Here is a 17,008-nt window from a genome sequence, read left to right as displayed (position 1 = left end):
GTGAGTGCTAATGAAGACCTGGGCTGCTTTAGAAAATTTTTTGAAAACTCAGGTACGCTTTCAAAATAAAACTGTATACAGAAGGCTCTTAAGCTCCGTCTAGTGGTGGCCACAGAAAGCCAACATGTTATCTTTTATAAGACCATTTTTGACCTTTTTAGAAGAGCAATTTGGACCTAAAAATAACAGTGTTAAAATGTGGACATTCACTTTAAATCATATTTTCACTTTTATATTTGGCTCCTCAGCTTATGGGTCCGCTATATTTATGCATTGACTCACTGACTCCCTGTTAAAGGGGTTGTCTCATTAAAACAACACAACCCCATCTATATTTCCTATTAGGGTGTATGGACGTCATAAATTTAGAGATCAACTTCTTGGGGCAGCCCTCCGTGAACCAGAGAGAGCAGCTGCAGTGTAAGAGCATCTTCTGCTCTGCTATGGGAGATGTATGGCAAGATTGTATGGGAGATGTATGGCGGTCCCATAGAATCATAGAATGGTAGAGTTGGAAGGGACCTTCAGGGTCATCGGGTTCAACCCCCTGCTCAGTGCAGGATTCACTAAATCATCCCAGACAGATATTTGTCCAGCCTTTGTTTGAACACTTCCATTGAAGGAGAACTCACCACCTCCCGTGGTAACCTGTTCCACTCATTGATCACCCTCCCTTTCAGTTTCATCACATTGTTTCTAGTCTTTCCCTGTGCAAATACGAATAGGGCTGATCCCAGCTCATCCATGTATTTAGTGGTAGGCCATTCCCATTGTAGACAAAATTTGTGGTCAGCTAGTTCTTCATATATGTATACATGTACGTACAGTAGCGCTTGAAAGTTTGAGAACTCTTCAGAATTTTCTATATTTTTGCTTATATTTAACCTAAAACTACATCAGATTTTCACACAAGTCCTAAAAGTAGATAAAGAGAATCAAATCAAATAAATGAGTCGAAATAATATTAGACTTGGTCATTTATTTATTGAGGAAAATGATCCAATATTACATGTCTGTGAGTGGCAAAAGTATGTGAACCTTTAGGGTTAGCTGATAGTTCTAAAGTAGAATTAGAGTGAGGTGCTTTCAAACAATAGGATTACAGTCAGGTGTGAATAGGCGGCCTGTTTTATGTAAAGAACAGGGATCTATCAAAGTCTGATCTTTGTGACACATTTGTGGAAGTGTGTCATGGCACAAACAGGATATTTCTGAGGACCTCAGGAGAAGAGTTGTTGATGCTCAGCAAGCTGGAAAAGGTTACAAAACCATTTCTAAAGAGATTGGACTCCACCAATTCACAGTCAGACAGACTGTGTACAAATGGAGGAAATTCAAGACCATTTTTTACTCTGCCAAGAGTGCTTAACCAATGAAGATCATGCCAAGAGCAAGGCATATAATAGTCCGCGAGGTCACAAAGGAACCCAAGGTAACTTCTAAGCAACTAAAGGCTTTCCTCACATTAGCTAATGTTAATGTTCATGAGTCCACCACCAGGTGGACACTGAACAAGAAAGGTGTGCATGGCAGGATTGCAAGGAGGAAGACGCTGCTCTCCAAAAAGAACATTGCTGCCTTTCTGCAATTTGCTAAAGATCACCTTAGACAAGCCAGAAGGCTAATAAAACAATGTTTTGTGGACAGATGAGACCAAAATAGAGCTTTTTGGCTTAAATGAGAAGCATTATGTTTGGAGAAAGAAAAGCACTGCATTACAGCATAAAAACCTCACACCATCTGTGGTGGTGATATCATGGTTTGGGCCTGTTTTGCTGCATCTGGGCCAGAACGGCTTGCCATCATTGATCGAACAATGTATTATGAATTATAGCTGCAGATTCTAAAGGAAAAGGTCAGGACATCTGTCTATGAGCTGAATCTCAAGAGAATGGGCCATGCAGCAAGACCTCAACCCAAAGGCCACAAGTCGTTCTACAAAATAATGGTTAATGAAGAATAAAGTTAAAGTTTGGGAATGGCCAAGTCAAAGTCCTGACTAGAGATGAGCGAGCACGCTCGAATAAGTCAGTTACTCGAGCGAGTCTCGCTCTTCTCGAGTAACTGCATTCTTGTCCGAGCATGCCCGGAGGGGGGGGCGGGGGTGAGCGGGGGGGCAGTGGGTAGCGGGGGGGGGGGGGGGAGGGAGGAAGACATGTAATATTGGATCATTTTAATAAATAAATAACGAGGTTTAATATTTTTGATTCCTTTGTTTGATTTAGTTCTCTTTATCTACTTTTAGGACTTGTGTGAAAATCTGATGCAGGTTTAAGTCAAATATAAGCTGAAATATGGCACATTTCCAAGGGTTCACAAACTTTCAAGCACCCAATTGGAATATGCTTTTCAATTGGAATATGCTTTTCAATAGCAAGTTCAACCAACTCTGTTATGGTTGAGATGGGCGTACGTGTTTATTTCAATGTAGAGAGAGCACTGATGGCAGCTTATCTCCAGCAGGAATATAGGATACCTTGAAATCCCACCTGCCTTTTTCTTCTTTCCTCGACATCTACTTTTGTGGATGCTCTGGACCCCTCAATCAACATTAGATCTCCAACTGACCCGATGACTTTTACCTGTTAGCAAGGCTTTAGAGCAGGGACAGAAGTCACACTGAGGTAGACGTTGGTGGTACTAGTGCAGTATGTCTCCACCGGATGTATGGCTGGAGACATGGGTTGGCCGGGCTAAGTTACAGGCAATGCTCATGTAATGCCCACAGCTGCAGATTGACTGCCGCACACATACCTCTCCAGACACACATGTACCGGCCATTCCCCTGACAGCTCACACATCTCCCTGCCTGCCTCCCATCTCCACAGCCTTCCCTGCTGTCACTCTCCCCGCCAGCTTCCCTTTCACCGAGCCGCGCTCACATCTCCGCTCCTGTTGCCGCCGACCCCGATCTCATCATTCATGTTGGCCCTCAGAGCCACACTCGCATCTCTGCTCCCGTCCCCCAATGTCGCCGGCCCCGCTCTCACCGTCCATGCCACCCCTCTGAGCCGCGCTCCTGGTTCCGCTCCCGCCCTGTCCCCCACTGGGTCATAGACAGCCGGGGCTCACCTGCCACCGCCTTCAGATTTGGCCGCTTGAGCGAGGAGGATGGAGGCTGTTCACCGCGGCCGCTATTCAGATTTGGCCGCTCAACCAGGGAGGAGGAGGAGGATGAAGGCTGTAAACCACTGACAAGGTAGCCAAACTGCAACTGTGGGCATGATTTGGGCGTTCCCCGTAAATCAGCCCGGCCAACCCATGTCTCCACCCATACTTCTAGTGGAGGCATTACTGCACTAGTATCGAAGTTGGTGACCTAAACCTGCTGAGATTGTTGACTTGTGCCTTCTTACATCAAACCAGGGAAGAACTCTCCTTGTATGACCAGCTTTATAGCCATGACTTTTACAACTCTTCTCTGCAAATACGATCCATTGAATGCTCCATACATACTGCACACCAATTGTCGCAGTGTACACACTGGAAATCATTATGTCATTGAATTACTCGGTCAATGAGGTTATATTTGACTTTGGTATCTGAATACAAATATACAGCAGATTGTTATTTGAAGCAAAGATAAGAAGTTGTAGATAAATAAGAAGAATGCAGTAAGTTGATTTCAAGAAATGGGGCAGACTTACATTCATCCAGAATCTACTGTATTCTTCAAGTATTGTCACTATAACTGGGTAACTTCAGAGATGTGAGGGTAAGAGTGGAGAAGGTAAACTGGGGCATATAACTTTACTTTTAAAGGTGGTTGTCTTGTAATACAAGTGTGATCTATGCCATATTATATCCTGATGGTTCTATTGCACAAAAATTTTGCTCATGCAATACAAAGAAAATACAACCCATTGGTTTCAATGGTTTTGTTCACGTGTATAATTTGCATCGCGCAAAAAATATACAAAATGCTCTATTTTCCTTCGTATTTGCGCTTCAAAAGTCCCCATACAAGTCAATAGGGATGCGCAAATGTATGCGCAATATGCTGGGAGATGTGTATATGCTGCGTAATTGCGCAGAAAGCTGCCAGGACGCTATAAAGGCAGCAGGAAATCGCACAACAGACATTCTGAGAGCAAGTAGATGCTCAGTTGAGTCAATGATGCCTAGAGGGGTTGACATGGAAGCACTGATATCCATGGTGGAGCGGAGGCCTTCATTATGGATAGCCAGCAAGGATTATAAGGACCACCATCTCAAAGACACACACTGGCGGAAGGAGACCCAGAGAATACTTGAAGACAGCTGGACAATGCCACGTTGCAGCAGCAAAAACAATTCTGAGTATTTTTTCCATTTATTTCTCTGTTTATGTCTCTGAAACATCTTTAGCAAGTTCTGACTCCTAGCAAGTACATGTGCAATGCAGACACTGTTTTATATACCGAGTCCAGCACTCTTAAGTGCCATTGTGGAATACATACGACTTTTTGATCGCTTTTTATTGCATTTTTTCTTGGAGACGGTGGTGACCAAAAAAGTCAATTTCTGGTTTTCTTTATTTTTCTTTTCTGATGGCATTCACCATCCGGGGTAAATAATGCATTACTTTGATAGATCAGATTTTTACGGACGCAGCGGTACTAAATATGTATTTTTGTTTTATGATTTAGATACTTTTATTATAAATATGGCAAAAGGGTTTTTTTCTTTTACTTTTATTAATTTATTGTTCTCATTTTAACTCTTTTTTTTTTCTTAGTTCCCAAAGGGGACAACAACTTGCAATTCTTTGATTGCTCCTGCACAGCATTACATCATACTGCGATCAGGCAAACAGTCTATCAAGCCACCCTATGGCTTGATAGGCATTCTGACAATATTACCCTGGGGCCTTTCAGCAGGCCTCCAGCTGACATGACACCCGCATGGCTCCCTGCAGTCTCATCGTGGGGCGTCCGTACAGGACCCACTGATAACAATGGGGTCGTACACATTACTATATTCGCTCGCACTTCGTACTCATGAAAATAAAACACAAGCTGCTCTACTTTCGTGCGCATTTGTGCACCAAGAGTCCCCATAGCAGTCTATCAGGAGTGCGCAATACACAAAGATGCGTAATTCTGGTGGAAAAAGAACACATCTGGACCTCATTGGACTAAATGGACATTTAAGGCCGCCTGCAGACGGGCGGGTCAAATCCGGCGGCGAAAATTCACGCCGTGGGACCCGACCCGAGCGCCTGCAGGGATCAGCGAGTACTCACCCGCGGCCCCGGCTGTTTGATGTGCCAGCTTGCCGGGCAGCCGGCGCATCGCAGACCAGAGCTGGCGGTGGGTGAGTGACGTTTCTGTGCGGAGGTTTGCGAGCCCCGCACAGAAATAGAGCATGCTGAGATCTCGTGCGGCCAAACCGCGGCCGCCTGCATAGGATTGCGTTCGTTAACGCAATCCTATGCAGGCTTCCAGCAGCGGAAATCCCGCCGCGGAATTTCCGCTCGTGTGCAGGCACCCTAAATCAGGGTGTAGTTGTGTCCTGCTTGCAGAAAGACATGCTCTGCACGTGGGAAAAAGTACAGTAAAAGGCTTCAATGCATTCGTTCAATGGGTGACATAATTACGCGGGTAAATAACTGCGTATATACGCTCGTGTGAATAAAGCCAAAAACGCAGACATGCACACAAAAAAGACTAATTCACGGTGCAAATACAGTGCGCTGAAGCATGCGCAATTACGTATACGCCCGTGTGAAACCGCCCCAAGTCTTGACTTCTGGTAGTTCTCCAAAGTGTCCCAATGATCGTTATGCCAACACCCTTCCTGACCGTCTTGTCCCTCCCTTATCCTATGCCTTTAGTCACAGACACTCATTGATTAGTCATAGGATGCGTGAACTCTCCCCTGTGCCTGGGAGCTGCAGCAGTCAGTACTCCACAGGAGGGAGAGGTGCTCCTCAGTAGCGCTGAGCACATTGCTGCATGGAGGACAATGAATTCTTTGAGGAACTGCCCGCACTTCCTAATCCAATGAAGAGTTTCAGCTTCTCATAGGCCTGAACATGATTGGTTGGAGGAAAGCAGTTGCAGCTTGAAAGCCTTAGGAGCTGCGCTCTCTCCTAGTCATGTATAGGAAGTGGCAGTTAGATCCATGAGAAGTTCTGTGCCAGGAGAGAAGCCCCCAAGACATGAAGGCCAGACTGCAGAGGCTCATCTCCATCCACCTGGACACAGGGCAGGAGAAGGAGAACAAGGTAGGCAGCTGTTGCTCTCTGTAGTCATGCAGCGCTGCTCCCTGGGCTCTGGATGAGCGTGGGAATCTGTGCTGGGAAGTCCTACCTCCTACCTATCAGACTGGCTATCCTGAGACTTGTGGTCCTAATGTAACTTCAAGAAGATTTGTGCTGGAATACGCTAAACTTTATTTCACTCACTAAACTTCATGAGTTACTTTTTTACTTGCATGCAGCACTGTGAAGTTTCTTATACCGATGTAGCAGAGCTGAATTTGCAATTTATTTGGGTTGTCTAGGGCAGATAAAGTCGTCATTGCTTGGAATTTACTGGCTTGTATAAATAGAATCCTAATTAGAAATTGTTCTATTATATAACTCTTATCTTTGTATCAACTGGTCCCCTCTGTGATAATAATGACTGTGATGGCCCACTACCCGCTATGCTGAAGATACGCCCATAGTGATGCCAGCGACCGCTTCAGTGACATGGCTATGGACAACCTGTTTGCATGCAGAGACAGCCGGGAAGAAGTGATGCGGGTCCGGAATGATAGTAATATATAAGTACATTGCAGCGCTACTGACTTATCTCCCGTCGCCTTATATCTACGGCGAATGCGCTGCTCCCTGTTTCCATTGTTAGTAATAGCTGGCGGTTAGTTTTGGTCACCCTTTAAATGGATTGTCCAGATGTGGAAGGCATTTTTTAAGGGCCGGCTTCACAAACTCGTAAGTGTACTAACATGATGGATGTTACATTTTCGCGTGCGTGTATGTGTCCCGGGGCTCATGCCCACAGCCGTAGGTGTAAAACCTGGCTGGCCTCCCCACAGCGGTTTACAAATTTACAGCCACATGCGCTGTTGGCAGAGACTACATATGGGTGCGTATTCTCTGTGCATGCCCGCGAATCTCGCACACACAGATATGCGCAGTGTGAATTTATTTGTATTAATTCCCCACACATGTATTTTGTACGGACAGCGTATCATACGCAGCCCATACAAATGTATAGGGCTCAGGCTGCGTATGTACGCAGAGAAATGGAGCGTGCTGCGATTTATTTCTCTTGCGTATCAATACGCAGTGTCTACACGCCGGTGTGCATGGATCAATGAAAGTCTATTGACTTTCCTTGCCTTTGCGCTCTCATATTGCACAATTCTAACACTCTAATGTGATCGGAACTGTGTAAGACAATGAAGGCTGTCTAACAGAAAATCTGTCTTTGTTGCCTATAGCAACCAATCACAGCGCAAGTTTCATTGCTCAGACCGCTTAAGTAAAATGAAAGCTGCGCTGTGATTGGTTGCTAGGGGAACAGCCGCCTCTTCTCTAAGGGCACTGATGCGCACACCGTCAGTAAAATGCTGCGTTTCACAGCGCTTTTAAACGGCATTTTCATGCCACAGCGTGTTTTTTTAATGCGCCCTATTGTTGCAATGAGTGATGAGGTGCATTAGAAAGCACTTAACCACCCAAAAATAGAGCAGACCGTGTTTGAAAATTGTGGCATTATAACACTGGTCTGTGAAGCCCCATTGTAATCAATGGAGGTGTTGTACAGCGTTTTACCTGTAAAAAGCGTTATGCATGCGAGTGGCCTTAGGCCTCATGTCCACGGCACAAAATCCGCCGGCGACCATGGATGGTTTCTAACCTGTCCTGATGCAGTGCCGGTCTCCTGCGTCCCAATCGGATCTTCTTTCGTTTGCATGGCGGAAGTGTGCGGGCCTGCGCATGGAGGGTTTTTGTTTTGTTTTCAAAATCTCCTGCTTTCCCGCAGGTCAGCGGCAGGTCCACAGGGTCCACAGCAGAAAATGGAACATGCTGCTATTTTTTTTTTTTTGTCTGTAAATTGCAAATGGAAAAACCTTGTGTGAATAAACCGTTGGGGCTCATTCACACAAACCTACAGATCCAGCGTATTACGCAGTGGCTAGAGCCCATTGGGTTCATTCACAGCTGCATATTTTCACATTATTTTTGGTAGTATGACAAAAAATAATGCAGCATGCCCTATTTAGGTGTATATTAGCACCTGAAGTAGTCTATTGATTGGACTGTTTTAAATATGCAGAAAACCTTTGTATTTGCAATGGGATTTCTTGCAGCTTTTTATACGTGTAAATACTCTCTGTATTTACCAGTGTTGATGGGGAGGGGGGGGGGGGGGAACGACAGAAACATGCAGGGAATCTGTGTATTTGGGTCGGTTAATACACTACGTAGTCACAAACCGCAATACACCCGTGTGAACAAGCCCTTATACTGCAGTTCTTCAGATCATACCATCCCAGATGGTACCAAACCCCCTTGGGTCATGGACAGTTGGCTGTATACAGCAGGTTTACTAGCCCCCTCTTCTGAATGAGTGGTCATTCACATTTGGTCTATGAGCTATAATTTATAATGTATGACACACCTGTTTGTTGCAAAAAGTCATCTGAAGATGGTCTAAAGCTTCAACTCACAGCCTTGTGAGCGTGGCGCTGTAATATGGCACCCGTAAAAGGCCTCTTCTCCACATGCGGGAGCCTGCAGTGGAATCCAACCCTGTGTACCTGTGTCTGCAGGCGGTGGCATCCGCATGGACCTCTCTTCTTCCGGGACATCTGTACTGAGGATGGTCCGCTCAGCTCGCTGTCAGACATTCAGAGTACAGATTTTTATTTTATTTTTTAAAATCTCCTGCTCTTCCCACGGCCCGTCTGAAGTGTCGACTTCGGATTGAACAGCCTCCATTAACTTTAATGGAAGCTGTCCGTGCAGGAACCAAAGTGAAATAGAGCATGCTGCGATTTGTTTTCCATATCATAAGATCCGCAAAACAAATCTGCATGCTCTAATTCAGATGCGGACTCCGATGGTTGCCTTGAATTGTGGATTCCACAAATTAAATCCACTCGTAGACATTGGGCCTAAGGGTTAATTCCTATAAGAACCAAATACAAAAAATATCAAGGCCTAGCGTCGCATATTGTGTTATATGACGGCGCCTACAGAGTCCTTACAACGGTCCACAATCTGTAGTTTACAGCCAGCTGCACCTCTGGAGGACCCGCCGTATAACAGGAGGTGGTTCTGGCCACTGGTTGGGCTGCATTGTTTGCTGTAGTTGATAACGTTCTGAAATGCTATATGGAGTTTGGGTCAGGAGACCCACGGTCAGGCCGGGACATTTGTCCGTACTACGGACACATTAATGTGGCGATAATACACTCCAGCCGGAAGTGAGAGGCGTCTTATTGTGGCCAGGCCTCCTTCCCATCACACTTGGGAGATCTGCTCTACTGTACGTCGTCTTAGATCAAAAGGGTTTCATCGTGACTTTGGACATGACCACAACTTGTGATCACATCACGGGACAAAGGCAAGAGGAAAACCTTCTTCAGTACAAAAATATATTAAGGGGATTATTCAGGCAGCCAAAATAATTAACCCAATCCAGCGGTGTCGGCCCCCCCAGTCCTAACCCCGGGTCACATAGTTGTGAGTCTTCCTCAACCTTCTGATCATCAGAGACCTCCTGAATCTGAAAGGCGCTGACTTGGTTATCGAAATGACTTGAAAAGCCAGTTCCCCGCAACGATGTTGCCGACAATCAAAAGGTGAAGGAAGACTCTACACAAAATCACCCGGTGTCGGAAGTAGCAGTGCCTGCAAGGCTTGATGGGGTGAGTATTTTTTAGTTGCATGGATAACCCCTTTAACACTTTGACCAAGGCACATATTTGTCCCATAGTTTTACACTGCCCCCAAATTCGTTAAATTAACTTAAAGAGGTTGTCCCGCGATGACAAGTTAAGTTAAACACTTCTGTATGGCCATATTAATGCACTTTGTAATATACATCGGGCATTAAATATGAGCCATACAGAAGTTATATACTCCCCTTCCCTACGCTGGCGTCCCCGTCTCCATGGTGCCGTCTAATTTCAGCGTCTAATGGCCCGATTAGACGCGCTTGCGCAGAAGGGTCTTCTCCCTTCTGGTCGATCCGGGCACGAGCGGCGTTCTGGCTCCGCCACCTTCTACGCGTCATCGCGTGGCTCCGCCCCGTCACGTGTGCCGATTCCAGCCAATCAGGAGGCTGGAATCGGCAATGGACCGCACAGAGCCCACGGTGCACCATGGGAGAAGACCCGTGGTGCATCGTGGGTGAAGATCCCGGCGGCCATCTTGGAGGAAAAGAAGGAAGAAGTTGCAGAGAGGGGATTCGGGTAAGTAAAATTTTTTTTTTTTAAATTTCAACACATCCCTTGGGTTTGTCCTGCGCTGAACGGGGGGCCTATGCAAAACAAAAAAAAACACGTTTCGGCGCGGGACAACCCCTTTAATTGTGGTGGGATTTGTATGTAATGACTCAGTATATCACCGACTTTATACAACTAAGGGCTTATTCAGACGACCGTATATCGGCCGTGTATTCACGCCAGCCGATATACGGCATCCCTCTCTGCGGGGGGGAGGCTGGAAGAGCCAGGAGCAGTGCTCTGAGCTCCTGCCCCCTCTCCGCCCCTCTGCACTATTTGCAATGAGGGGAGGCAGGATGGGGGCGGGGCTAATTCCCGGAACTTAGCCCCACCCTGTCCTGCCTCCTCTCATTGCAAATAGTGCAGAGGGTCGACGAGGGGGTGGAGAGGAGGCAGACAGTGTGCGGGAGCTCACAGCACTGCTCCAGAGTCTTTCAGCCTCCTCCCTCTGTAGAGAGGCATGGTGTGAATACCCGGCCAATATACGGTCGTCTGAATAAGCCCTTAGACCGATGTCACATGGGCGTATTTGTGCACGCAAAATGCACAGAATGGAATCCGTTGACTTCAAAGGGTTTATTCACTTTAGCGTATTTCTCAGTGCTCTTCGGTCACGCAAATAACAAGCAGCATGCTCTTATTTTCCTGCGCATTTGCACACCATAAGTGCCCATAGAAGTCAATGCATGCAAAATATGCTAGGATATGCATGAAAAAAATGTTATTGTGCAGAAAAAAGAATGCATCCGGAACTCGCTGTACTAATTAGTGTGCTTTTTGTTTGTTTTTTAAAAAAAAATTTTTTTGACTCTTGTAAATGCACACAGAGGAAGTACAGTAAAATAAGCTGATGCACGCGCAGAAAAGCATTGTTTGTTCCACAAAAACTAAGCGCTTGCAAATGTGCATACGCTCTCATCATACAGGCCTAAGGCTTGGTTCACATGGGGCAGAATTTCCGCCCGGAAATTCCGACTGCAATCTTAAACCTGAGACTAAGCAGCAAAGTGGATGAGATTTGCAAAAATCTCATCCACACGCTGCAGACAGTCTGTTGCGGCCGAGCCGTGAGGACAGCTGACATGCTGCGCGGAAATCAAAGCTGCGGCATGTCAATTGTACTGCCATGTCCGCAGCGGGCTCTCTATGGGGAGAGACGGCTGCAGCAGAATAAACCGCTTTCAAAACCTGCGCCAAATCCTCTGGGACTTCATCTGCGGAAATCTTGCGAAATTTCCATGTGGTCTCACTGTGGACATTCCACGGGATTTCTGTCCGTGTGAACCCAGCCTTAATAAGGCTCATTTTGATATGTATGCATTAGCTTTGTTTTCATATTGACCAGAATTTTCAATTTGAAATCACTTATGCAATGTACTCCTGTGGGTTGTTGTTTGTTTTTTTTTTTTTTTTTTTTTTTTTTTTCTTGTTTCAAAGCAGAGATTTTCTGCTTTGGGACATGTATGTCCCTACGACCCACAATGGAGCAAACTTGTATATTGCTTTGCTATATTTTGAGAACTATGTGGAGAAGTTCTTTTAAGTTAGATATTTTTGGAATCTATACGTCATTTTTATGCTAAATGTGTCATAAAATCGAAATATCGTCGCATGCAATCCTTGCCGTCCTGAAAGGGTTAAGCAAGGTCCTGTGTGCAGGGAAGTCATTCTGGACGGTGTCTCTGCTGTGCGCTGGTACTGACTCGCTGGTCTGGTGTTGGGTGTGTTTATGGGGGTTGTTGTTCTTTCTGTGGTTTGTGGTCGTTATTTAATATTTCTCTCTTTGGGGAATATTTTGCAGGATACATTGGTGCGATAACGTCCGGGGAAGCTGCAGATTAATGTCGACTAATTCTAGACTCGCTGATTTCTGACTTTAGGAAAAGCTTTAGTTGCTTTTAGAACAATTACGCTCAAAAAAAATCATAAAAACAAACGAAAGGTAACGATAGTCGTTCAGTCTAAACGTAGCCAACGACGAATGAGAATTGTTCACTTCTCATTCGTCATTCGTTTTCAACCAGCATAAAAATCATTTTTAGCTTTTTCACTTCTCGTTCTATTTACACACTTCTCGTTCAGTGGCTTACATTCCCCCTCAGATATGAACCTGCACATCAATAGTTAACTAGTAACAGCAGCACAGAGTATTTAAACAGCTATGTTGTAAAGTATAGTTTGCCTACACAGCACTAGGCTGGGAGTATATGAGGGGGTCTGATTCCGCATATGGGAGGCTGGCAGCGGATTTCAGCTGTAAGCCCAACTGGTGACCCTGCGTACGGCACTTTGCTGTATTGCGCATGACTGCGGGGGCTCGCAGGCGGTCATGCATAGTACAGTTTGTATTTCCCACGATGACGTGGGTACTCGCAGCCCACAGGCAATGTTAATTGCGCATGGGCTGCGGGTTAGACGCCTCTATTGACATCAATGCAGGCCATCTGCATGGATTCTGCGGTAAAATAGAGCATGCTGTAATTTTTTTCCTGTTTTGCGGAATACAAAATTCATAGCGAAGTGTGACGGAAAATTCGAAAATACATGTCTTTTTGATGCTGGTGTTTTACCGCGGAAAGTCTGCGCAGACACCCATCGCAGAATCGGCGACTGAAATCCGGTCGTATGAGACTGGCTTTAGTGAAACAGCTTTGGACCTCATGTATACAGGCAAGCCATTTGTATACTGTATATGGGGAGGTTAAGGACCTTTCTCACAGTACGGAGTCTCTATGGTACAGTGTTTGTCCTGTATTGCGCGTCTTTACATATTGCCTCCGTTCTACTGATGCGCATTTCCTATTTTTGTGGCATAATGCAGAAATAGCGATGCCACCCATGGGCCACTCACATGTATGATAAGTGGCCACACTAGATGGGAGGTCCAGGTATGGATTCGATATCGGGGTCCGGGAGCGTCCCTTAGCTGCGGTTTAGGATCTGTGTGTATACAGTATATAAACACTTCTCACGCTTTCCTCCCCGTCTGCGCAGGAGTCGTTTCTTCTGCCCGTCGCTGGCTTGTACGTGTTTGGGGTTGATCTGTGTGGGAGATCTAATTCCTTGCATGCTGCACACTTGAGAAGCTTTTGAATGTGCAGAACAAGAACATGTCAACATTTCTCTGGAACTGTTAACTCCTGAGGGGCTCTCGGTCGCCTTCTACAAAAAAGGTGTTTCCCAGTAAAATACAGGAGTCAAGTTTTTTTTTTTTTTTGTTTTTTTTTAAACTTGCAAACTGTAGAAGCCGCCGTGGTTGATTCTGCAGAATGAATGAATATATAGAATTGGGCTTGTTGCATTGAGGTATACGGCAGTGCACAGAGTACACTATGGGTTGGCAGGCATAAATGCATATTCTCACTTACAAACGACAACCGAAAAACACTTTATACCATCATACAGCAATGAAAATGCGCTAGACGTCTGGCACAAACTGCAGTAAGCGGTGGAGAACATGCTACACGCCAAATGTCTGTATTTTTAGAGTTTCTACATCTCTCTAGATGGGACTGCTGTCGTCTAAACGAGCGCATGACGTCACCGCTAGTTGCTCACGTAGAATGTTTAGACAGGCAGATCGCCGCTGAGAATCGCTAACTTTTTGCTCAGCGTTTCACATTCCTATATTACACACTGAGCGGGGCACATTTAGACGCAGCAAGAAGTAAGTAAGCCAGTGAGGATTTTATGCAGGCTGAAACTGAGTAACAAACAAAAAGCAAATGAATAGTCCACGATGGTTTTGTGTTTAGACTTAACGATTATTGTGCATTTTCATTAGTTTTAATGAATTTTGCGTGACAACCGTTGCGTATAAATGACCCTAAAGAGCGAGATTGATTAAACACAAAAGCTATTATCTTGGTCCTGAATACTAGTGTATAGTAAGCCAGAGGAGAGGTGGAGCAATGGAGAGAGAAGGGTCTGCGGTGCAGCAATGGAGAGAAGGGTCTGCGGTGCAGCAAGCTGTGCAGAGCTTATTATCCAGAAAGTATTACTGATAAATTCTGTCAGTTTCCGACCGACTCTGGAATACTAATCCTTGTGTGCCATCCGTGTTTGATCAGTGGGGTGAAGGGGCTGTAATACTAGGCTCAGTGATATGTTTGCACATCCACAGAGGCTCCTACAATCAAGGGCTGAAGCATTCATTCTGCGGACCGGTGGGGTCACTACTGATAGGCCATCAATGCTTTAGAATCAGTTTGAAAGACTGAGTGACGTCACAGTTAGGTCATTCGCTCTCATGCAGCCGGTTTAGACAGGCAGAGCCATTATTGGCTCGCTCAATCGAGAATCGTTCAGTCTTTCACATTTGCTGTATAAGTGACTGAACGATTTACTGTTTAAACCTATTAGTGAACGAGCCAACGATGATTTTTATGTCAGGATAACATGAACGACCAACAAAGTTTTCAATTAGTTTGATGGCTCGCCTTAAGCCTAAATTATTGTTCACTTCCGCTTGTTTAAAAGACTTATTTTGAATGATATACCGTATATACTCAAGTATAAGCCCAGTTTTTCAGCACCTTTTTTTTTTTTTTTTTATGCTGAAAAAGCCCCCCTCGGCTTATACCTGAGTGAGGTAAAAAAAAATCTGCAATACTCACCTCCCAGCTGGCGTCTGTATTCCCGGTGCAATGGTCTCGCCGGTGGTGTGGCAAGCTGCTCTTGATCATTCAGTGAATGACCTCACTGAATGGCTGTGATTGGTTTATAGAGTGTCAGCTGTGGTTGGCTGGCGTTCGATCCAATCACAGCGCTTACTAACACACCACTGACGGTGGGGGAATTCAAAGCCAAGCCGGGAGATGACAGGGGGAGGATTCTCAAGCAGCTTGCAGCACCGCCGGGGAGAGCATCACGCCGGGGACACAGATGCTGGCCGGAAGGTGAGTATTGCGGGTGTTTTTTTACCTAGTGTATACTCGAGTATAGCTAGGCTTATACGCAAGTCAATAAGTGTTTGTTTGTTTACCTGTTTGTTTTTTTTTTTTGTGGTGAAACTTATTGACTCGGCTAATACTCGAGTATATACAGTAATCTTTCCATCTAGAAGCACCTTTTATCTCGGAAAAAGCCTTTTGAAGGGGCTGTACCAGAATTGACTTTCATCATCTATTTATAGGATAGGTGACAAAAGTCTGATTGGTGGTGGATACTGTGAACAGGGGTCCCATGTTCCCAGCCCCCCCCCCCCCCCTTCCCCAGCAGTGAGGAGGAGACTGGTAATTCTTCTGTAGCAATTATGAGCAAGGAGAGCTGCAGTATAAAGCATGGAGGACAGTAATAGCCCAAGCTTCTAATGAGGCAGGGAGGATCTAAGGCTAAGGGTGACTCCCCACTACAGTTTTTTTTTTCACTGCGAAATTCGCAGCGGTTTTTTTTTCTGCAGGGGTCTATGGGACTTCTAATGTTAAAATCGCGCAAAATCGCAATTTACTGCAAAATCGCGATTTTTAACATTATAAGTCCCATAGACCCCTGCAGAGAAAAAAATGCTGCGAATTTTGCAGTGAAAAAAAACTGTAGTGGGTAGTCACCCTAAAGGGTTCTTTTAGATGGAACGATTTCAAAAATTGTTCATACTAAAGAAAGTGAATGATATTGTTCAGTCTAAACGTAGCCAGCGACCGGACAACAAACTATAATCCTTCACTTTTCGCTTGTTGTTAATTTTTTTGCAGCCATAAAAATCATTGTTGGCTCGTTCAGTCCCCCTCACTCACTTAAGCAGCGACTGTGAAAGACTGACCGATTCTCGTTTGAACGAGCCGATGATGTATCTGTATAAACGAGCTAGCGATGACGTTATTCACTCATTCAAATGATAAATCGGCTTGCCTAAAAGGGCCCTGTGGGTGCATGCACACATGTGAGAGCGGGTCACACCCAACATTCTCAGGCACAGCTCACGGACACTACGACTGTGTGATGTGCAGAAGACCCAACGTCTGCATGTCATATTCTTGGGTGAACATTCTGTAACTTTTCTTCCGTGTCGTATCATAACTGCGAGGGAAAAACTGTCCATGTAAATACACCCATTGCAAATAATGAGTTGTATTTTCGTGCAACGCATAAATCGCCTGTGTGACTGCACCCTCACAGAGACTTCCAATAGATCATGCAATGAAGATGAAGTTACTGATCATAACTGTCCCCCAATCAGGGGCGTAACTATAGAGGGTGCAGGGGATGCAGTTGCACCCGGGCCCAGGAGCCTTGGGGGGCCCATAAGGCCTCTCTTCTCCATATAGGGAGGCCAGTACTATGAATAAAGCATTATAGTTGAGGGCTGAGTTCCAGGTTTTGCATTGGGGCCCAGGAGCTTCAAGTTACGCCTCTGCCCCAATAGAGCAGAGCTTTAACCCCTTAAGGACATGGCCTATTTTGTGCTTAAGGACGCAACGATTTTTGTTGGATTTTCATCTCCATTTTTCAAAAGCCATTACTTTTTTTACTTTTCTGTCGACGCGGCCGTATAAGGGCTTGTTTTTTGTGTGGCGAACTGTAGTTTTTGATGTGCCATTTTTAGATACATAGACTATATTGT

At 45.3% G+C, this 17,008-nt stretch overlaps 1 protein-coding gene across 3 annotated transcripts in view; it reads left to right on the top strand.

Moving 5' to 3' along the window:
• TBC1D1 (TBC1 domain family member 1) overlaps positions 1-17,008 on the top strand; it is a 176,696-nt gene that overhangs the window by 25,024 nt on the left and 134,664 nt on the right. The window contains exon 1 of one of the 3 annotated variants that reach the window (XM_066573196.1): positions 5,942-6,208. The exons of the other annotated variants lie outside the window; for them this stretch is intronic. Within the exon in view, the coding sequence (XP_066429293.1) occupies positions 6,143-6,208 (66 nt within the window). The 5' untranslated portion in view covers positions 5,942-6,142. Of the gene's footprint in view, positions 1-5,941; positions 6,209-17,008 lie in introns of those variants that run through there. 3 annotated transcript variants of the gene reach the window in all.

This window comes from Eleutherodactylus coqui, chromosome 7 (assembly GCF_035609145.1).
Source record: "Eleutherodactylus coqui strain aEleCoq1 chromosome 7, aEleCoq1.hap1, whole genome shotgun sequence".
NCBI classification, from domain to species: Eukaryota; Metazoa; Chordata; class Amphibia; order Anura; family Eleutherodactylidae; genus Eleutherodactylus; species Eleutherodactylus coqui.
Note: the sequence above shows the minus strand (reverse complement) of the source record. Positions and strands in the feature narration are given on the sequence as shown.